This window comes from Protopterus annectens, chromosome 15.part0, assembly GCF_019279795.1.
Source record: "Protopterus annectens isolate FY-2018-M chromosome 15.part0, PAN1.0, whole genome shotgun sequence".
NCBI classification, from domain to species: domain Eukaryota; kingdom Metazoa; phylum Chordata; order Ceratodontiformes; family Protopteridae; genus Protopterus; species Protopterus annectens.
In genome coordinates this window covers 245,238,503-245,262,456 of record NC_056749.1, presented here as the reverse complement: position 1 = coordinate 245,262,456, position 23,954 = coordinate 245,238,503, and the positions used below count along the sequence as shown (strand labels likewise).

Genomic DNA, 23,954 nt, shown 5'->3' with positions numbered 1-23,954 from the left:
CAAGACTGGTGTGGTATCCTTCAAGGCCCCTGAGCCAGAGAAAACCACAACCCAAGCTGCGGAAGCCCTTACAAATGCCTTCTATGAACACCTCCAGGACTGCATGGATCAGGCAATCCCAAATAAAACCAAGACTCTTTCCACAAAGAGCAAGCGTCCAGTCTGGTGGACCCCAGCCATTAACAAACTTTACAATAAGAGGAGAAAGCTATTACATGATAGAACAAAATCCATAAAAAGGAAGTCACCCCTGATCATTATTAGTAAAAAATACGAGCACTCATAAAATCAACTAAGGCCAATTTTGAGAGAAAAATTGCCATGGATTCAAAGGACAATCATAAGGCCTTTTTCAGCTATGTTAGGAACCTGGGTGGAAACTCCCAGATATGCTCAGAATTAGTCCAAAATGATACAAAAATCACTGAACCCACAGACATTGCCAACATACTGGCAGACAGGTTCAGTGCAAACTTCACCCCTCTCCCCTAAAGGAGAGATAACTATCCCAGCCGAGTGTAGCCTCCCGGACATCTCAAATGCGCAGGTGAAAGCTGCTCTCTCTAAAGCTAAAAACACAGCATCAATGGGACCGGATGGTGTCCCCGGCTGTGTGCTACATGAGCTAAATGAGGAATTAAACCCGCACATAAGGCAGCTGTTTAATCTCAGCCTTACCACAGGATACGTGCCCAAGGAGTGGCGTACGGCAACTGTGGTCCCACTCCACAAAGGCGGCGCCTCTTACGGACCCTGGTAATTACCGCCCCATAAGCTTAACAAGTCTAGTCTGCAAAGCTATGGAGAGGATCATAATGGAGCTCATAAACAAAGATATACGGGACTTGCAGACATTGGACCCGACCCAGTTTGGCTTTGTCAAGGGAAGATCATGCCTTTTGAACTTGGTCGACTTCTTCGAAACAGTCACCAAGGCCATTGATGAGGAAAGGCAGTCCATACAGCCTACCTTGACCTTGCAAAGGCTTTCGACACAATACCCCACTCGGGTATTGTAGAAAAACTTACCAGCTTAAATGTAAACCCATATGTCACAAGATGGGTTGCAAACTGGCTTAAGGACAGAACCCACAGGGTTAGAGTTGCTGGCGCTGTGTCAGACTCCAAGCCGGTCACAAGTGGTGTCCCACAGGGCTCGGTCCTTGGCCCCTATTGTTTGGCATCTACTTCTCAGAAGTACAGGCCAACATGGGAGGACTTTGGCTGACAAAGTTTGCAGGCGACTGCAAACTGGGCGCCATAGTGGAAAGTGCATCGGACACGGATATCCTTCAGAAGGGACTCACGGAAACAGATAGCTGGTGCCAGAGCCATGGCCTGAAGTTAAACGCCAAAAAATGTATAGTCATACCCTTCGGGAAAAACAAGGTAACCCCAAGCTACCATATAGGTGGCAATCCACTAAGCACAGAAGAGGTTATCAGGGACCTGGGGACCCAGGTTGACAGTGGCCTTTCTTTTGACACTCACGTGGCTAAAGTGGTTAGAAAGACCTTCTACATTGCCCACCTGATCATGAAGGGATTCACATCCAGATCTAGTGAGGTCATTGTTCCCCTGTACTCTTCACTTATCAGACCAATGATCGAGTACAATGCCCCATTCGGGATGTATCTCACCCGACATCTGCAGCAATTGGAGAGACCCCAAAAGTTCCTCACCAAAAGGATAAAGGGACTCCAAAATCTGTCATATGCTGCCAGATTGAAGAAACTCCAGCTCTATTCAGTCGCATACCGTCTGCTCAGAGGTGACATGTGCCTGACATACAAGGCCATGTCCAACCCGGAATTAATGGACATGCTCCACCTCAAAAATCCAAATCCACCAAAACCACTAGAGCAAGCGACTTAAACCTTAGCACGGATATAAATAGGACGTGCTGGAGGGATAGATTTATCACTCAGAGACTCCCTATGCTGTGGAATAAAATCCCGGTCCATGTGAGGCAGAGCACCTCGCTGACTCTGTTCAAGAGAAATCTAGACCTGTGGATGGGAGATCGTAGGTTTACCCCGGGAATCATCTCTGTGTCACTGCTGGACAGAGGCACAACAAACTAATGGGCACAGTATTTTTTCATATAAGGGGTGGCGTAAGCCACAAAAATTTGGGCTAGGCTTATAAATGTCTTAGGGCAGATAGCCTAGTATAAACCTATGAACCTATGAACCTAATTATAAGGTTGATTAGAAGAATATATGAGGGATCGCAGAGGTGCAAATTAAAGTGGGCGGGGTCCTCTCTGATCATTTCTGCTTAAGTAGAGGAACCAGGCAGGATTGTCCACTTTCTCCTTTGTAGTTTGCATTATATTTTGAACCACTGGCAAAGAAAATAAGGGACTCAGAAATTCAAGGATATAATTGGTATGGTAGTCAGGAAAAGCATGTTCTATGTGAAGATGATATTATTTTATATGACAAAACCAAAAAGGGACATTACAGTGTTGTGGAACAGTTTAAGACAGTTTCAAATCTTCTCGGGATACAAAATTAATGAAGCTAAAACAAAGGCAATAGTTGTTAATTATGTACCCACAAATGAATTGGTCCAACAATATCCATATTTATGGGGACATGATAAAAATTAAATATTTAGGAGTAATGGTTAGAAATGACTCTGTGATGGCAGCTAAGGATATGTGGGACGAGACTAAACAGAACATAATACAAAAATTGAGAAACTGGAAGTTTTGTTATATGGATATGGATACTAAGATACAAGCCATTAAAATGTTTTTAGTCCCTTTAGTTTTATGCACAGGTCAGGCATACTTATCAAATGGAGAAGAGATTGTGGATAGCAATTAAAAAAAGAGTTGAAGGATTTTATCGAGGAAGGGAAGACAGCAAGGGTCAAGTGGGATAAGCTGATTCTACCAATAGAACAAGGTGGACTAGGATTACCTAATTTGAGTGAGAATTTTAGAGCAACACAGTTAAGGCTCTCTTACACAGCACAAGCAGAAAATTATAATTCAAAATGGAAAGGGATGATGCTGACATAGGGAGGAAGCTCAAGAAATAAGGACAGATTGAGATTTTGGATGCAGTCTCTTAAGTAGAATAACCAAAATCATTATTATGCTCCATAAAATAGCAGGGAGTATTCTAAGAACCAAACCAGCACAAGAATGGAGAAAAAAGATTTTGCCGATAGGGTTGACTGTGGTCAGAGATATGGATAATAGGCAAGAGAGGCTGGAATTTATTGGAGAAAACTGGCACAGGATCCAAGGTACTGGGAGCAAATAACTAGAAAGGGAAAGGTAATAGAATGGGAAGAGGCCAAGTATTTATTTGAATTGCAGGTTAGAGATTGCCTTCCCTAGCAAAGACCGATATCAGAGTATAGGCAAAGAGAAAGAAATAGAGGGTTCCTAAATGAAAGACCAGCACTGGTAGAGTTTTTAATAGAATCTAGAATAGAAAGTGCCGTTAAAAAAGGAATAATTAGTAAAGCATATAAAATATTGCATGATAATTATAAGAATCAGAGGAACTTAGAAAGGATTGGGAAGAAAGACTGGCTAACCAATTCACAAAGAGACAATGGGGGGATATATGTATATCTCCAAATATGCAAGTCTAGAAGATTTAGGATGTTTGCCTGGAAGTATATTTTTATACCCCAAGTAGACTCCAAAGAATTTTTCATCAGGTGGATAGCAAATGTTGGAAGTGTGATGGGCAAGAAACATGTAGCTGGGAACATATTTTTTGGAACTGTGATGAGCTGGGAGACTTTTGGGATTCCCTGCAGACCTCTCTGTCAGAGATGTTGGGTGAGCAGATTGGACTGACTGGGGAGATGATTTTTTATGAGTTACACTACAGAATCGGAATTGCCTAGACACAGTAAAGCCTTGCTGAGTCTAATTATGGTGGCTGCCAAAAAAGCAATTACTAGAAAATGGAAATCAAAGTCTACATCAACTTTACATGAAGTAGTAAATATAGTAACAGTGATAAAACTGGCATTGGGATCTTTACAAAAGGGAAGGAGCAAACTACATAGGAAAAAATGGGAATTGTGGGAACAATATATGCAGAGCAGGATCGAGGTTTAAGAGGCAGGATTTGAATGAGCTATATAACGCTTAACTGACAATGACTGGATGGTTTATAAGTAATGTATAATGTTTACAACTATAGTTGTTTCGATGGTGTCTGTGATGTAAACTGTAATGAAAGTGATATTATTTTGTATCCTTTTCATTTATATAAATATAAGATTGCCTTTGTCATACGTGTAAATTTAATAAAGATGTTTGGGAAAAAAAAAAAGAAGGAAGTGCAGATAGAACATTACTCATAATTTCCCAATTGGTCAGAGCAAACCTTAACACACGAGCCTGACAATTCAAAATTCCAAAACTCAAAGCTGCAGAAGCATATACTTTTTCCCTACTTATCAATAATCTTCTCCTCCTTGCCAGAAAAAGGAGGACTGGCATTAACTAAGTGTTTAGCAACAGAAGGATTAACTAAACTATAGCTGCTGGATCAGTTTGAGAAAAGTGTACAAAACATAAAAGACTAAGGAACTGTATACATCCTAGCTGCCTGTTTAGGGGCAGTTGGCTGGCTGTCAGGAAGACCACACAGACAGGCACACACACACACAGGCACACACACAGACACACACACACACCTTCTAAAGCTGACAGAACTGGAGGAATGGATGCAGGTTCTGAAAGTCCTTCTGTAACAGCTTATAGTATTTTCTGACAGACTGAGAAACCTCAGCGTTTTCCCACTGAAAACACTGGCATGTTCTAAAAATGGTCTCAGAGAAAGAGAACTACCCCAGTTCTCCTCTGAGTCTGAATCAGAAATCTGAGAAGAAAACTCTGTACCTATCCCTTCGTCCTCCTGTCAGAATCTTGAATCTCTTCAGGAAAGGAAGTATCCCTCTTTCTTTTACAGAAATTACTTTATAAGAAGAATTCACAGCCTGAATTAAATACTGGGCCAGACCCAGTAAACTATTCCTGTCAAATGAAATTTGAGGAGGATTAGATACATGCTTAGTTTTCAATTCCTTTTTGAGGGAAAAAGTGGACCAACAGGGCAGCAGCTTCCCCAAGGATGGCATAGCATTTTGAAAAATCAGGGAAGCCTTCCCTATTCCCTGCCCAGGAAAGACAAGAATACGTCTCCCTTGCCCACTAAGGGAACCTTAATGGCCACAGAGAACATGGCTAACTCCCAGTCCATACTGGCTGTAGGTGCTACAGGGATCAGGGATAAAAAGATGTGTGATTCAAGGTACAACAAATGGACAAGACAGAATCACCCATGTGTGGCTGAGGCAAACTGCTAGCCTGCTGTGATGGTAAAAGCTGTTTGCTTAACTTTTTCTTTTTGTAGCTGAAACAAGGACTGACCACAGGACAGAGTATTCCATGATCAAGCCAAAAATGGTGCCTATTTCCTGGGGAAAAGCAGCAAAGGCCAGTAAAAACTCAGTCTTTAAAAGTCACTTTTGTCATAGACAAACATAGTAAAAAAAGTTTTACAATATCTTGCCAGCCCCACAATGTAAATAAATAAATAAATAAAACAATTCTCCACAGAAAAAAATGGTCTTCATTTACTTTAAACAACTTTTAACTGATAGGAAAAAAGAACACTTGTTAAAAAGCTCAGTCAGTCTCACAATAGTCTGTTAAAATAAACTCCTAGCTTTAGAATAACCTTCCTGAGGAGGAAAGTATTAATTGTTTGATTGTGTCTTTCAGCTTTTCGCGGTTGGGGGTCACCACAGCGGAACTCCGGTCTGTTAATGATTGGCAGTAGATTTTTACGTACTGGCTTGCCGGGCCTAACGCACAACCTTCAACGAAGGAACACCCATTCACGCATGTCGCTACACAGAAGACGCTCTAACTGAGAATCGAACGGGCAACGTCTAACTGTGAGGCGACAATGCTACCACAGCACCACCACCGCAGTATGAGGAAAGTATTAATAATAAACAAAAAATATTAACTGGAATTTTTTTTCCCCCAAAGGGAATTTATCTGCCCAGCAAAGGAACAACACAAGCCAACCATCAATCCTTGAAAGCCTCAGAGGAGTGTACTCTTTGGCGGTAGTAAAGCTCTGAAGGGCTTGGCATACAAACTTGCCTTTTAGTCAGCTCAGCCTGAGTTGCCAGACAATTTGGGCCTGTGGAAGGTACCCTAAAGCTTTGGAATCTGAAAGTACAGTAGTGTACACTTACCATAAATGTAGATGCTCGAGTGTATTCACTGTTGCAGTCATCACATTTTGGTTATCTGTCTGCAGGTAGCCCTCAGTCGGCCTGAATACCAGACTGCAGGTAGCCCTCAGTCAGCCTGAATACCAGAGTCTTGGGTTTTCTGCATCAGATGCTATCGCGTCTTCCATGATGTCAGGTCGTCAAGGGTATAAAACATGCAGCCGACGCCATTACATTTTCTTGCCCCAGATGTCAGGAGTCCCCACAATAGGAAGCAATTATATGGTGTGGAACACCCCCCGTAAAAGTAAATACCACTGTTACAGGGAATGGCCAAACAAGGGAAGAATAGGTGGAAGTATAGAGAAATCAGAGGGCTGGAGGGAGGGTAACCAGGACTGCAACAGTGAATGCACTCGAACATCTACATTTATGGTAAGTGTACACAACTGTACTATGGTCTTCGTGTTTCACTGTTGCAGTCATCATATTTGGGTTGATTCCCAAAGCTGAGGATGGGTGGAGGCAGTCAAGAAGCATTAGGGCTGGCAAGCAGGCCCTGTAAGACTGCTGTGGCAAATCCAGCTCTGGATTTAGAAAAGACAGGAAAGTAGTAACGCTTGGTGAAGGTGTGTACAGAGCTCCATATTGCAGCTTCCAGGATGTCCCTGGTAAAGACTCCCCTGAGAAATGCTGTAGAGGTTGATGTAGCCCTAGTGGAATGTGTTCTGATCCCCTTTGGGGTAGGTTTCCCATTGTGTTTGTAGCAGAAATGGATACAGTGTGCTATACATTTAGAAATGGTTTGCTTTGAAATGGCCTTGCCTTCTGCCCCTGTAATAAAGCTGACTAGCAGCTGGTTAGATTTTCTGAAGGGTTTAGTCCTGTCTAGATAGAACCTAAGCTGCCTATGCACGTCCAAAGAGTGCAGGATCCTTTCCTCTTTATTCTGAGGATTAGGGAAAAAGGTAGGCAAATGAATGGATTGGTTTAAAGCCATACTAGACACCATCTTGGGCATAAAGGATGGGTTAGTCCTGAGGGAGACCCTGTCCGCATGGAAGAAGTGGTATATTTTCCACTTTTCTGAGTAGGATTTTCTAGTACTAGGCCTCCTTGCCTCCAGAAGGACATCCAGCACCTGTTTAGTGAGGGTTGCTGGTGATGAGTTCAGGGGATGAGCCAGGCTGCTAGGTTCAGGGTTTGTAGCTGAGGATACAAAATCTGGCCCTCCTGCTGGAACAGTAGGGAGGGGTCTGAGGCAGCTGCTATGATGGCAGTACTGTCAGACTGTGCAAAAGTGGGTACCAGTGCTGGCGTGATCAGTCTGGTGCAATAAGGAGTGGCCTTGGCTTGTCCTGTTAGATCCTTAGTAGAACCTTCGAGATGAGGGGCAGAGAGGAAAGGCATAGATTGAGAGGTTTTCCCATGTAAAGTACAGAGCATCCACTTTCCATGCTTGGCTGTGGGGAGTTCTGGTGCAATATTTGCTCAATTGATAGTTCTGAGGGGAAGCAAGAGGTCCACCTCTGGTGCCCCCCCATCTCTGGATCAAAGCTTGAATGATTTGGTTCCAGTTTCCACTCGTGTGGGTCCATTAGATTCCTGCTTAAGTCATCTGCCAGTGAATTTAGTTTGCCTGGCAGGAACTGAGCTTGCAGGTGTACTTGATTGCTCAACGCTGTGTTCCACAGAGCCATGGCTAACCTGCAGAATGGATAGGAATGGGTTCCCCCCTGCTTGTTTATGTACCACATAACTGTGGTGTTGTTTGTCTTTATCAATAGTTGCCCTGTAAGAATAAGGCATTTGAAGGCTGTCAGAGCATTCTGTACAGCTAACATTTCTTTTTGATTGATATGCAGGTGCATTTACTTTGGCCTTCATTTGCTTTGAATACATTGTCCTGCCAATGAGCCCTGCATGCACAGTCTGATGTGTCTGTTGTTAGGGTTTGGGCGGCAGGAGGATGAGTGAAAGGGAGTCCTTTGTTGTGGTAGCAGGCCTCTGCCCACCAAAGGAACTCTACCCTTAGGCAAGGAATGATAGGAATCATTGTTTCCAGGTCCTGAGAATGTTGACACCAGAGACTTTTTAAGTACCACTGAAGTTTCTTCATATGCAGTTTTGCACGTGGAATTAGTAGAAAGCAAGAGGCCATGAACCCTAGGGCTTGCAGATAGCTGGGTTTTGGTGGCCAGTAGATCAAAGTAGTTTGTCAAATAAGTTTGTTTTTCTGGTGTGAGAATTGCCATCTGGGAAGTTGTGTTCAAGCTTACTCCCAGGAATATAATCTGTTGGCTGGGTACCGGATGTGATTTATTTTCATAGATGGTGTACCCCAGTGAGGTTAGAAGTCTCTTTACAAATGCCAGGTGCTGGAGTAGCAATTGCGGACTGTCCGCCTGAATCAGGCAATTGTCCAAGTATGGGCAAATTTGAAATTTTCTCTGCCTGCAATATGCAATGACTGGAGCTAGGCATTTTGTGCATACCCTGTGTGCAGTTCAAAGGGAAGTTCAGAGAACTGATAGTGCATAGAGCCTGCTCTGAAACGTAGATATTTCCTGCAAGATTCCCTAATGGGGATGTGAAGATAAGCTTACTTTAAGTCTAGGGTGGCTAGCCAGGAGTCCCTGTCTAGCACAGGAAGCAGCTGTTGGAGAGTAAGCATTGTGAACCTTGGAACCACCAGGAAGGTGTTGAGATTAGACAGATCCAGGATAGGGTGCCAGGAGTTTTCTTTTCTGGGTACCAAAAACAGTCTGGAGCAAAAACCTAGTCTCCTTTGCTCTGCTGGGACAGGCTGAAAAGCCTTGATGCTGAGAAGAGAAACTACTTACTTTTGGACATTTGCCCACTGGTTTGGGAGGAGGTCTGATCATCTGCTTGGGGTTGGCAATGAGTGGAAGTAGAATCTGTATCCCTGGTTTACCATGTTGAAGACTCATCTGTCCTGGGTGATGCACTCCCAGTTTTTTGCATGCAGGGCAAGTTTTCCTCCTAAGGTTGCAAGCACTTCGGCAAGGCTTAGAAGAGATAAGGATAAGTCACTGTGAGATTTTACCATAGGATGGTGGCTTACTACTCCCTGTTTTAGAGGTGGGAGCACTCCATTGCTTAGATCTATGCATAACCTGAGACTGTAATCTAGGTGGTCTGCTGGCCCTGGGTTTGGACTGAGAATGTCTGGGAGGGACTGGAAAGAACCAGTTTTTAGAAGGCCAATGCCTACTGAATCTAGGTGGCGGTGCCTGCAGGAAATCATTAACAGTTTGCATAGATTTAGCTTTTTCCTCCATCTTTTTGAGGACGACTTCTGCTTTATTGCTAAACAGGCATTCTTGGCTTAATGGTGCATCTAGTAATTTTGCTTTGACATGGTCTGACAAGATTTGTTCCTTAAGCCAAGCATGCCTTCTAAGAACAGACCCAGTGTCAGCAGCCCTGCAAAATGCTTCTAAGGCATCAAAACCACATTGCAACATATGTTTTCCAACTTGGTTAGCAGAACGCATTACCTCTTGTAAATCTTTATGTTCTGCAAATCAAGAATCAACATAATTTTCTGTTTAATTAGCTCCATAATATGTTGCTGATACTTTAACACATGAAACTGGCAATTTAAAGCCCTAATGGCTAGAGAAGGACAGGTGTATACTTTCTTAACCCATCTGTCTAAAGCCATAGAGTCCCTGTCTGAAGGGGAAGGGTTTTTGGCTGTTGTAGCCTTAATGCCTTTAGGTCCCTGGGAAATGGTATCTGGATCTGCAGTAGGATTCTTAAAGAGAAATTTGTAGGTGTCAGGTACGCTGTAGTACCTGTCCTGTTTCCTGGGAGCTGGAGGCAAAGTATTAGGGGTAAGGCTGGAGGCAAAGTATTAGGGGTAAGGCTGGATTCCAAGAAGACATCAACTACAATTTCCAGAACAGGAGGTATAGCTAGAGACTTGTGCTGAAGCAAGTTTAAAAATTCCCTGAGTCTCTTTCTGGACTGTGGCTAGTCCTGGCACTCCCAGCAGAAATGCTCTCTAAGGGGATGCAGGGTTTCACCAAAGGAAAAACTTCTGGTGGGGAAGCAGAGTGAATGGAAGCCTCTGCATCAGAATCCTCATAGTAGGATAAGGGTATGTCCTGGTAATCAGAAGGATCAGAGTCAAAAGACTCATGATCTGAAGAATCAGAAGGAAAATCAGTTCTTGGTCCTTTTGAGGGGGAAGGCTGGCTTTCCCTAATTAAAGTAATAAGATCTTCAGCCATGCTAAGCATTTGTTTCTGAGGCATGTGGCCCTGAGAATGCGCTTTGGCCGTCGGTTTCCTAGGCGTAGTTCGAACTCTGGCCCTGAGAAATTTGTATTCTTGGTTCAAAACGAAGGCATCGGTTTCATATGAAAATCGGAAGGCTTGAATACACCCTCAGAAGCCGGTGCCTGCACAGTGGCTTCGGACCCATCCAAGGTAGAGACATCCACAGGTACCATACTTGAAGAAGCCTCTTGCGGCATACCAGACTCCGAATGGGTCTCAGTAGAGGCCTGCAAATCTGCAGAAGTGGGTATCAGGGCCTGCAAAAACTCCTCACTGAGTACTGGCCTATGCCATTTGTCTCTGTCTTTATCCTTACGTTTTTTCAGAGGATTGGTAGTCGGATGGCTAATCAAAGCCATTTCGGAATACAGAGAATGACAGCGAAAGAATTTAGCAACAAAGATAGCCCAATGACGAATAGTTTGGACATTAAACAAGGCACAAAACCAACAGCGAGGAACTTCGTGGTCTGGGCTTAAAAAGATGACGCAATAAGAATGAAAATCTCTGTGAGGTATTTGCTTTCCACAGGCAAGACAATTGTTAACTTTTTCTGACATCGGTTAGAGCAAGAAAAAAGGATCCCCAACAGGGTACTTACCTTTAGAAGACTTCAGGTCTGAAACTTGAAAAACGAAAATTTCAGGAGGCGGCGCACTTGTGAACTGCTTCTGCTTTGGACACTGCATGGCAAGAAAGATTGATGTAATGGCGTCGGCTGCATGTTTTATACCCTTGATGAACTGATGTCATGGAAGAAGCGACAGCATCAGATGCAGAAATCTCAAGACTCTGGTATCCAGGCCGACTGAGAACTACCTGCAGCCAGATAACCCAAATGTGATGACTGCAACAGTGAAACATGAAGAACATCGACTGTTACATCCTTTGCAGCATGTAATTCATACAGGGAAAGCTACTGCAGCAGTGAACATTATGATGAACATACTTCCATCACTTCCGTATAAAGCTCACACATTATTGTAACTAACAAATTAACTCATTACAATTTTTCACCATTTTTATCATTTTAATGAATTAAAAGAATCTCTTTCCTTGTTTACTTACAATGAAATATTTCATCCACTGCACTTTTAGAACTTTATTAACAGTCACTGGATAAGCACATCTGCTCAACTGTTTTCATATATGTGTCAATGTTAGTATTTCAGCTTACTGCACTCTTCAGACTGGCCTAGAGCCATTGCATTTTTCCATTCTGATTTGCATTCTGTGAGATGGATCACACATTTTAACATGTCACTATACTGTGGTCATAAGCTCTATTCCAAAATGCCCAAACTGTACTTCTTTCATTAGTGCTGTGATCTGGGAGGGTAGTTCTGAGTGGAACTTCTAGCAGCAGAGACATTTTAAAGTAATTCTGAAAAGCAACATTTGGCATTGCACTACGTTGTTGACTGGTCTTAAGTCATGACATTCTGCTCTGAATTTTATGGGATGGAACATGTATTTTGCAGTACAACATTATTCTGTGGGAATGTGCAACATTCAACAATACTCCTACTTTACTTCTCTGACTGCAAGTGGAATGGCCTATTTTGACTAGGATCAATGACACTTTGCACTGCACTTTATAGCAATGAAGAAATAGCACCACAAAAAAGACACAAACTGTAAGCTATACGGTACTACTGGAGTGGAGCTGCAACATAAAGCAAGATATAGCACTTTAAAATACACACTTAATAGCTAAAAGGCATATAAAAACAATCCATTTAAAGAATGCCTTTTCAGTGAAAACATGAAGCAGGAAAAAAAAACAGGTGCAGCTCACAGTTCTGACAGCTGTCATCATTATCAAATGAACAAGATGCATATAGAGATGACAGCCAAAAAGGGGACTGATAGTTTATTAAGAAAACTGAATATAGCGTTTATATTACATAATCGAACTTTTAAAAGTTCAAACGTTATATGATCAAACTTTTAAAAGTTCAAAAATGTAATAAAAAATAAATAAACCAAAGAAAAAACCTCACTGAATGGTTTAAACGGTTGTTCCCTGGGGAAAAAAATTGCTGATCTGTGTGCTCAACATTTTGGGTTTTCGGGGATTGTGGGACGATTACATAGGGTTCGCAATTCATTGCGTTCACTTATATAATATAGATACAACAAATTCATATAATAAGATAACCCATGGAATTCAGGACATACAGGAAAACAGGAGGTTATATGTAGCTTACAAGTCTGAATATAAATGGTAACCAGCATAATTACGAATTATGCAATTCAAGCACACAATTATAAGAGGTTATAGATAGCTTAGTTAATTAAGAATGATATAAGCACTGTAGCAGATAAGCCTGAATACAGATGCTGACCAGCTACACAGAAGCACAGCTAGAGAGGAGAGAAAAGCATAAAGTGACCCCCACTGTGAGGTGTTAGAGGGCGTGACGCCAATAAGTTGGCAGTGTAGTGCTGGCACTCATAAATGCTGGCAAGAAAACTAATTCAGTTTCTGCTTCTGCTGTCAAGACTGAAGCGCTTTCTTCAGCACTTCATGTATAGTATAATTTCAGTTGTAGCTAGGCTCCTCAACATCCTGGCACTCCTTAGGAAGAACATCAGATCAGAGAAAGAAACAGACTTTTTTGCTTCTTAATTTAGAGTTAAGGGCACCAAAGTGGGGAGCTACACTGGGTGCCTGATAAGCTAGCCACATTATGCATACTGGCATGAATACAACTAAGGAACTACCTATAGTGTACCTGTGCTTGAAACAACTACAACAAAAAAACGCAGTCAAAATAAAAAAAGTTAGCCATTGTTCTGACTAATCCAATCATATGAAAAGGAAAAAAAAACTGTAAAATATAGCTACTTCTTGGAAAAACTGGTAGTCTTCTTAGCTGCATCTAGTGATCTCCACATATCTATTCAGGAGTGGTGTGTTTCTTTATGCTTAGGTATTTATACTTGGGTAGAATAACATTTTTGGGACTGGTGCAGCTTTGTAAAAATACAGAAATACAGAATTCAGTTCAAAGAAAGTTGCATCAATACTCTACATTTCAAAGCAGTATAAAAACATACAAATGATTAAAAAAAGAAGTTATGAACTCAGCGTAACGTTCCATGTGAGTTGTTCCATCTCGCCTTCATTCTTCACTGATGGGTTCGGAGCCGATCCTCAGCTCCGACACAGCCGACTAGCAAGCTCAAAGTTTTCCAGTAGCTCGAGACCCAATCCCTTATCCCACAATGCACTGCTGGAATTACCTCAGATCTTGTTTGCTGCGTACCATATAGAGATACAATAATTATTCTGCCTAGGAATGAAGACACATTGAGAAACCAGGATTAAGACAGGCTCCAGGTCAACTGCCAGCCAGGAGGGGGAAGGAAGGAGGGACGTGAGAATGAAGGAGAGATGGAACAACTCACATGGAACGTTATGGTGAGTACATAACTTCTTTATGTGAAGTTGTTCAATCTCACTGTTTATTCTTCACTGATGGGTAGCGTCCCTAGCACCCTAACCCTGGGTGGCTCACGGAAGTACACTCTTCAGAACCGTAGAACCAAATGAGGCCCTGTCCCTGAAGGCCTTATCCACTTTGTAATGAGTTATAAAAGTGTGAGGTTTAGACCATGTGGCTGTCGCACAGATGTTGTCTAGAGGTAATTTGGCTTGAGAGGCTGAAGAGGTAGAAACTGCTCTGGTTGAATGAGCCTTCACCTTACTAGACAAGGGCATGTTATGACAAGAATAAGTGTAAGTGATACAATCCACCAGCCCCTTAGAGTTGCTTTGGCGACTGGTTTACCTTACCCTCAGAAAAAGACACAAAAAGCTGATCTGATTTCCTAATCTCTCTTGTTCTGTCTAAATAAAATCTAAGTTGTCCATGAACATTGAGATTGTGCAATATATATTCCAATTTGTTGGTGTGATTAAAAAGAAAACAGGCAACTCAATGACTTGACTGATGTTAATCTCCAAACATACTTTGGGCAAAAAGGATGGGTTTGTCCTGAGAGATACTCTGTCAGCATGAAAGACCATATAAAGGAGGCTTGATGGATAGGGCTTGGAGCTCTGACACTCTGCGGGCTGAAGTGATGGCTACTAGGAAGATAGTTGTCCACGACAGAAAATTTAGCTCACAAGATGATGCAGGCTCCAAGGGAGGAAAAATGATGTGAGAACATAAAATTTAAATTCCAGGGAGAATAAGGAGTCTTCACTGGAGGCCTCACGTGAAAGGAACCTTTTAGAAAAGCTTTAGACAATTGGTGAGCCATAATATTCAATCCATCGATCCCTAGATGGAAATTAGATATAGCAGCAAGTTGTACCCGCACCGTAGCAGCTGCTGCTCCTTTGCTGAAAATTTCTGGCAAGAATTGTAAAATAGAAGACAATGGTGCTTGGTAAGGGTCAATATTATGGGAGGAAGCCCAAATGGAAAATTTCTTCCACTTACTACGATACAACTTTCTAGTGGAAGGCTTATGGGAAGCCAACAAAATCTGACTAGTGTCATGGGGAAGATTATAAAGCCTGGCTATGCGGGGAATTGCAGCAGCCAAGCGACTAGCTTCAGTGTCTGCAATGACGAATGAAGATCCCCTTACGGATGTGTCAATAAGTCCAGAACTGGGGTCCAAGATCCATGGGTCTTCCAGAATGTGATGGTAAAGAAACAGAAAACAAATCTGCCGAGGCCAATGAGGGGCTATAAGGATGATTGTCCGTCCCAGTGACTTTGCTTTCTGTATCTGGGTATCAGAGGAATTGGGGGAAATGCTTAGAGGAGACCCGGGGGCCAATCGTGGACAAGAGCATCCCTCGGGGACTGACCTGGCGGGGGAATAAGGACAAAATAGCTTCTGCATTTGTTGTTGATATGACTGGCAAACAGGTCGCAGGAAGGCTGGCTTTACAGGAAAATCCTGTCTGCAATCTCTTGTTTGAGGGACCATTCATGGGGTAATAAAATTTCCCTGCTCAGTTTGTCTGCTATGACGTTGGATTTGCCCAGGATGTGCATTGCTAACAGAAAGCACTGGGATGACACTGCCCACTGCCATACTCTGAGGGCTTCTCTGCAAAGGGGGTAAGACTTGGTCCCGCCTTGCTTGTTCAGGTACCAGACCACTGACATTTTGTCTGTCTGTACTGCAACTGCCTCTAGAGGAAGAGAGTCCTGAAAGTATTGCAAAGCTAGAAGTCTTGCTCTCATCTCAAGGACATTGATATGCAGATGTGATTCTTGATCTGTCCATGTGCCTTGGGCAGTCTTTCCTTGAAAATGCCCCCCCCCCCCACCCTATCAGGGAAGCGTCCGTGGTCACAGTGGCAACTGGAGGGGGTAGCATGAAGGGACGTCCTACTGTGACATGAAGAGACGTCAACCACCACTGAAGATCCTTCTTGCAGGAATTCATTATCAGGATTGTGTGATTCATTGGAAGTTCTTGGTAAGACCACTGCGTGAATAGGAGCCATTAATGGATCCTCATATGCTTCCTTGCTAACGGGATTGCCAAGATTGCTGCTGCCATAAATTCTAGTACTTTCAATACCTCTACAGCTGGTGTTCTGTTCTTTGATACCAAGGCAGTGATGTGTTGGCGAAGAATACAAATCCTTTCTGTTGGAAGATGAAGAGTGGTGGTTGACTTGTCTAATTCTGTCCCTATAAAAACGATATGCTGCGACGGCAACAAGGCAGGCTTTTCGAAGTTGACTGTAATGCCTAGCCAATTGCATAGTGTCGAGTAGCCTCTCTCGCTTGAAGAAGTTAATGCATGGTGTTGGAGGTAAGGAGCCAATCGTCCAAGTACTAAACACCTGGAATCCTAGACGCCTCAGATGAGCTGTGACTACTGCCATGCACTTGGTGAACACTCTGGGGGCTGTAGTGAGACCAAAGGGCAGAGCTCGGAATTCATAATGATTGGCTCTCAGCCAGAAACGCAGGTGATCCCTGGATGGTCTGGCCATCTTTATGTGGTAGTACGCATCCTTGAGATCGATCGAGCACATCCAATTGTCTTTCCCTAAAAAGGGAAGTATGTACTTTAGCGTGACCATTCGGAACTTCTCTTTCCTCACAAATTGGTTGAGTCTGTTGAGATCCAAAATGGGTCTCCAATCCCCTGTTTTCTTTGGAACCAAAACGAATCTTGAGTAAGTTCTGAATCCTGTTTGGTCTGCCGGGACTGGCTGGATGACTTTTTCTAGCAACTGGTGTATCTCTATTGTTGCTTGTTCCCTGTAACTGGGTGGGACGTCTGGGATTTTTTTGACGGGGAGGGGCTAGGTGGAGAATGGTATGAAATACCCTCTGAAAATGATACTTTGTACCCAATTGTCATTAGTTATATCTAGCCAGGCTTCTGGGTACAATGACAAGCGACCCCCGACTGTCACCAGAGTAGGACAGCTGGGCCTCCCTTCAGGAGCGCTGGTAAGACTAACCAGAGAAGTGATCTCTGTCACCCTGGTGTTGCGGACCCCCTCTGCCGCAAGGGCGGCGTCTTCCATTGTAACCCCCTCCTCTGCCTCTGGAGGAGGGCTCTCCACGTGTGTCTTGAAAGGCTCCTTGGGCTTTCCGGAACCACATTTTCCCTCCCCTCTGACCTTTAGGAAAGGGACGAGTGGGGGTGGAAAAATGGACTCCGATGGCAGACAGAGTCTTTCCTTCTTGTTCACACCTGGTAAAAGTCTCCTTCACCTTTATCCCAAACAAGGATGAGCCATCAAACGGGGTTTTAGTAAAGGAAGACTGAAAGGGTTCCACAAAGGAACAGTCTCGCATCCAGGGATGCCTACAAAGAGCAATTCCTGTACCTGCAACTCTACTCGAACCATCAGCTGCATAAGATACAAGACGCATGGATGAGTTAACTACTGAATTAAGGGTAGCAAGCTGGGTAGCAACTTTGTCGGATACACTCGTAGCTACAGCACCCTGAAGAGTATCTTCCAACTCCTTAATGAGATCTCGCTGCAGTCTGGTAAAATGAGTCAAGTAGTTCAGTGATCTGAGAGAAAGTCGCTGAGCTAAACATGCGTTTCCCATATCGATCCGTGATCCTAGATTCTCTGTTAGGAGGATGGATAGACGAGGAAGTCTCAGACATTTCCTTTTTAGTGGCTGCCGCCACCACCATGGCACCAACAGGGACTCCCTTGGTAAAAAAGGACTTATCTACAGGGGCAGAAATATACTTATTAGCCCTCCTAGGGACAGGTTCCATAGAATCTGGTGACTCCCACACCCTACGAGAGGCCAGATCCATAAGCTCATTGTAGGGCAGAGACACCCAAGAGGTGGAAGGTTGAGACCCGAATGCCTTCAGCAAAACCGGCTCGTCCTCAGTAGGGCTCTTGGACTGCCTATCACCCCTCTGCCTAAGAATTTCAAGAATCTCCACAAAGAAGATGTCCTCAGAGGGGGATCTAGGGGACCCTTCTGATTCATCCAAGTCGGTGTCTGATGTTAGAGAATCCTGTGGAGAGTCCAAGTGCCTCCTCATGCATAATCTCTTCCTGGGGACTTCTTCAGGTGGAACTTTTGGAGAGGTCTCAGAAGAGCAGGGAGCACCCTGTAGGGCTACATGAGGCTCTGGATCTCTATGCTTGGGATGACCGGAGGAAACAGAAACTGACACAGGCACTCTAGGGGAGGAAGAGGCCAGACCTGAAGATGAGGAAGTCTTAGGAGACAACACTTGCCTCATGGCTTCGAATGTACCATGGCTCCGATGAGAAGGAGTCAACAGATCAGGAGGAGCCACCATCCCCTCCCGCACCAAAGCCGTGGGCTCCGAGCCCGAGGTAGGAGCCGAGCTCACCCAAGCCGAAGCCCCGAGAAGAAGAGTCGGCACCAACAAGTCGGTGCGACTATCCTCCCTGTACCTGACCGAAGAGTGTCGGCTCCTAGAGTCCCCAGTCTGCGCCGAGGACATACGAGCAGATGGAGCCAACGACACTGGAGCAGGTGTCAGCTCCAAGGGATCCACAATCATCAGGTCAGCCTCCTCTGGCTCCGAAGGTCCGGCATGGCTCGGAGGAGGAGTAGACAATTCAGGAGTAATGGTCTTCGGCTCCGACAGTTGGGTCTGAGCCGACAGCAATTTAGCTAGGCCTGGTGCCTTTAAGAGCTTCTGAACCAGCCGGTCCATATCCAGATCGGATAGGCTGACCGAAGACCTGGAGGAGTGAATAGATGGAGCCGATTGGAGAAGTAGAGGGGGAGGTTTTTTGGCAACCAGTTCCAGAGCAGTGTCCTGGGTCCGAAAAGAACAGAGTGTCGGCTCCGAAATCAGTGGAGACAAAGTGACAACACTTTCCAACGTTTTCCATTTCTTTGTCCTGGTTTCTGAGGAAGATTTGGACGATCTGCTGGCCCCATCCTGGTTAGACAATGCCTCTGAGAAAGAGTGTTTAATAATATCCCTGTCAATTAACTTCCTCTTCCTTTCTGCAAGCACTCGAGTAAAAAAGGAGTGGCAGATACTACGTGACTCCTGCAGGTGCACCTCACCCAAACAGTACACACACTGCACATGGGCATCCGCAACGGACATCTTTTGTCCGCAGTCTGTGCACTTTTTGAACCCAGACTTAGAATGCTTTTCCCTTTCTTCAGACATAGCAACTAACTACCTGAAAAAGAATTCACAAGATCAAAAAACACTCTTTAACTATATAAGATAGTTTCACTCAGAAAAGAGAAATCTAATTCACTACAAACAGCAATGCAAAAAGACAGCGCAAACAGCCCAAAAAGGCAACTAATAATAAGAGTAATTCAATATCAAAAAGCCCAAAAAGGGCAACTGTAATCTTACAAGTTGTAAGAAAAGGCCCAAGGCCAACAGGCCGAAGGCAATCAGTAGAAATTTATTGAGAAAAAGGGAAAAACAGAAAAATCTGCTAACTAGGTAATACTATATAATTATAATAGTAGAAAGATATAAAAATGCAATAGAAAAACTTGCTGAAAGTTGAAAATTCCCACAACAGTCTCGAGCAATGCTGGAAACCAAGAGATCCGTGCCACGGCAAACTAGATCTGAGGTAATTCCAGCAGTGCATTGTGGGATAAGGGGTTGGGTCTCGTGCTACTGGAAAACTTTGAGCTTGCTAGTCGTGTTGGAGCCGAGGATCGGCTGCGAACCCATCGGTGAAGAATGAACGGCGAGACTGAACAACTTCACATAAGTTATGGTAATCAAGTTAGTAAAATCTGAATGCAAAAAAATCATCACTTCTACTCATTCTTTCAGATGACCCATTGCATCTTACTTACGTTTTTTTCTTCTGCAAAATCTTTCTTTCTTCTCTAGTGCTGCACCAGGGGAAATACCCCAAAAGAAACTTCCATGCTTCTTTTCTTACTGTATGACCAAGTCCCTAAAGAAGAAAAAGAGCTATATATAAATGAAGTCAAGCACAGAAAATAAGCAATAACAATGTTAGTGATGTAACAAAAAGATATGCAAACCTTATAAGATATAACAATCTATAGACTTTTATTGCAAGTCACATCTTCCGATCACACTAAACTCAACTTCCAGTGGTCTGTGCCGTTGTACCAAGTGAGCTGCTATACACCTGTATATACCACCCAGATCATCCTCAGCTGTGACTTAGTTTACAAACTAGGATAATGAACTAATCCATTATGGGCCTATTTCAGTCTGTGTCATAAGCAGAATACAGTCAAAACCAAGGCACAGATATGCTGATCATCATAATCGACACCGACCCCGCGTTCTTCCCATTTTTCAACATAGGTTTAGGGTGACACATCAATTTTCACCACCTCTCTCAATTCAGTGACACTATCTTGACTTTTTCCACCATCCTGCCTGAATGTTACAAGTCTTCTCTTATACAATCCAGTTACTCTTGACTGGACATCCTTGTTTCCTCTTGCCTTTTTCCTGTCATTTACAAATCTTCTCCAAATCATCTTCTGTCTTCCTGCACATGTGACCAAAATGAAAGTTATGTACTTGCCATAACAATAGATCTGTGTTGTCCTATTTGTCCTGTTGGTTCAACTGATGGGTCTCAGATCCAGTCTCGGCACTTCCAAATGAGTGGATCCTGGGCTCTTACTCCTTCCTCCTCTACCCTTAATCTCTCTCTGCTTCTACGAGAATACCACAGATCGAGCTTGCCCACTAACCTACAAGATAAGTCACTGAGAATAAACTTGAACTTAGCCTATAATAAATATATCTGATATATAGAGAAAAGGCAATCAACTGAAGTTGATGTTTGCAAGACTCCTGGAGTACCATACATTCTTCAAGGTGCAACAGGTGACAATCTGGAAGGGAACAAGGGGAAGGGATGTTTTTACCAGATGAAAACAGGACAACATGGATCTATCATTATGGTGAGTACTTAACATTTGTATCCGATGTTGTCCATTTTCATCTGATTCATCTGATGGGACAAATTTCCTAGCTATCAATTTCCTGGGAGTTATCAAGGAAGGATATTCCTGAGCAGAGTGGTGCCAAAGCAGCAGTGTGATCTGGATTGTGCATCCAAATTTATAATGAGACACAAAGGTGTGAACAGCTGACCATGTTGTAGCGGCACAAATCACATCAACAGGCAGATTCTGTTGAAAACCATGGAAGTTGCTACTGATCTTGCTGAGTGAGGTGTTGATCATTTAGGCAATGGTACACCCAGTTTGTCTTATAAAAATAAAAAGCGGTTTGACAGGCATCTAGAAAATGTGACCCTGGCGACACAACACTCTAATTTGACTTTGGAAAAGAAACAACAACTGATCTGATTTTCTGAAATCATTTGTCCTGAGGATATAAAACTTAAGTTGTCTATATGTTACATTTGCTTGATGTTAGTATTCTCCTTTGTCTGAGAACTTTGGAAAGAAAACTGAATGATTTATCCACTGACTGATGTTAGATTCAGTTGCCACCTTAGGAGTAAAAGAAGGATTTGGTTTTAAGAAAACTGTCCCTCTGAAAGGTCAAATTTGGTAGTTTGTACTGAAAAGCCTGTAATTCTGAGAATCTTCAGGGCAGCACAGTGGTTAATGTCATCACGTCACAGCAAAAGGTTCTCTAGTTCAATTCCCAGCAGGGGTGCCTTCTGTGCGGAGTCTGCATGTCTTCCCTGTGTTCGTGTGGGTTTCCTCCAAGTACTCTGGTTTCCTCCCAGATTCCACAGACATGCGTCTGGATTGTGTTTCTCCCCGGGCCTCCGCTGAAAATAGGCGCTGTCCTAGTCGGGACTTTCCTGGTCAACAAAAGTTAAATAAATAAAATTCTCTTAGCTGAAGTGACTGCCACCAAGAGTATTGTTTTCCATGTTAAGTACTTACAATCTGATGAGGCTGTTGTTTAAAATGTGAATTGCGTAACAGCTTGCAACATTTTTGTGACAGCCCAAGGAGGAACAGGATGTCTTACGGGAGGTCTAAGAAGGAAGATTCCATCGAGAAAGGCTTTAGAAACTTTCAAACAGGCTATAAGTGTCTGATTACAGCCAATGTGAAAATCTGAAATAGCTGATAACTGAACCCTTATAGTGGAGAAGTTGGAATCTTTATGAAACAATTCCGATAAAAAGTTTAATATTGAAGGGATTGGATAAAAAACAGGATCCAATCCCTTTTCTACAATACAGAATGAAACCTCTTCCCCATTTACTTCAGTAAATCTTCCTGGTGCTAATTTTTTGAAAAGCTGCCAGAATGTGAACTACTCTTTCTGAAAACCTGGTATCGCTGGCCATCGTTAAAACTGGAATAATCAAGCTATCAGATTAAGGATATCTAGATCTAGAGGATAACTGGATGGGTGTGAAAGAAGGTCTGGGCTGTGAGAGTGTCAAGGGAGGACAAAGAAGATAAGGCCGAAGTAATGGGAGCCAAATCTGTCCCGGACAAAAGAGGCAATAAGGATTACTTTCACCTTGCACCTCCTGGTTTTCCAAATGAACTTTATGATAAATGGGAATGGGGAAAGGCATGCAGAAGACCAGGGGGCCAAGCATGGACCACAAAGTCTCTCAGTGACTGACTCTGAGGAGGGATAAGGGCAAAGTAGCTTCTAGATTTGTTGTTGAGGTAAGATGCAAATTGGTCACTGCAGGGCTGGCCCCAGTGATGGAAAATTTTGTTTGCCACTGACTGACTGAGGGACAACTCATGAGGCAGATGAATTTTTCTTCTTAGCTTGTCTACTAGCATCGTGAAAGTTCCCAGGATGCACAATGCTACAAGAAAGTGATAGAAAGACATTGTCCATTGCCAAACACTCATGCCTTTCTGACATAGAGGGCAGGATTCTGGTTCCCCACTGCTTGCTGATGTACCAAATTACTCACATACTGTATGTCTAAATGTAGATCACACCACCTGGTGCAGAGTCTTGAAATGTCCACATTACTAATGACTGCTCTCATCTCCAGAATGTTGATGCGAAGGTTGGCCTCTGTGTCCAGGTACCCTCAGTAGTCCTCCCTTCATAATGACCACCCCCCCACCCTAAAAGTGAAGTATCTGTACTGACCAGAGCCACTGGGAAGGGAGACAAAATGGACGACTGGGAAAGATACCCAACACCTGACTGGAGTTAGTCTGATGAATGTGCTCAATGGATGGTGTAAGCTGTGACCATTGAGCTGATACAGTCCACTGAAGATCTCATGTGTAAACAAGAAAAGGGAACCAGAGTGATTGTTGAGGCCATAAGACCTAGTAGTTTTATAACCAATGTCACCAGCAGAGATGAATGTGATTGTGGTGATGTGAGGTATTGCCAGCTGTGTCAGGAGGAGTAGGGCAGTGGATGTGTAACATATGCCAGCATAGCTAGCTGAATTTTGTAAAGAATTATATGTCACTTGTATATCAAACTGATTTGTACAGATGCTTGTGTTGAAAATGTATTTGTAAAGCTGCTTGTGTTAAAAATGTACCAACAGTGGGTCCATGTTGGGCAATAAAGAAATACACCTGTATGTCAGACTGAATTCTAACTGTTGAAATGATTATATTGTAACAGAGGATACTAGAAGAGAAGAGGTTATTTCAGTCTAGCTAACTTTGAAAAATAGTCTGAAATTAAATAACCTGGTTTAGGCCATAAAGATTGTATCTTACGGTTCTGACTGCAGCCAGAGACTAAACATCTGTGAAAACCAGGACTAGGAATCCTACTGTATTGTCCCTTAGGGGTGAACTAATTGCTACCTTGGAAGGGTAGAAGTTTTAAATGGTTTTACAGCTTCCAGATGCTATAACACATCTCAGCAAAGCTTTATCTGTGTGCATGATAACACGTGCTAAATTCTGGTTCAGTTTCTAGCAAAGTGGGCAGTGTGGAAACCACAGTCAGATGACCAGATGTATGAGATGTCAGTCTGTAATCCAGCAC

General features: G+C 43.2%; 1 protein-coding gene across 1 annotated transcript in view; it reads right to left on the bottom strand.

The window, feature by feature from the left end:
* TBC1D15 (TBC1 domain family member 15) overlaps window positions 1-23,954 on the bottom strand; it is a 2,197,436-nt gene that overhangs the window by 1,230,733 nt on the left and 942,749 nt on the right. Inside the window, exon 10 of the mRNA XM_044057253.1 lies at window positions 19,835-19,938. Coding sequence (XP_043913188.1) covers window positions 19,835-19,938 — 104 coding nt within the window. The remainder of the gene's footprint in view (window positions 1-19,834; window positions 19,939-23,954) is intronic.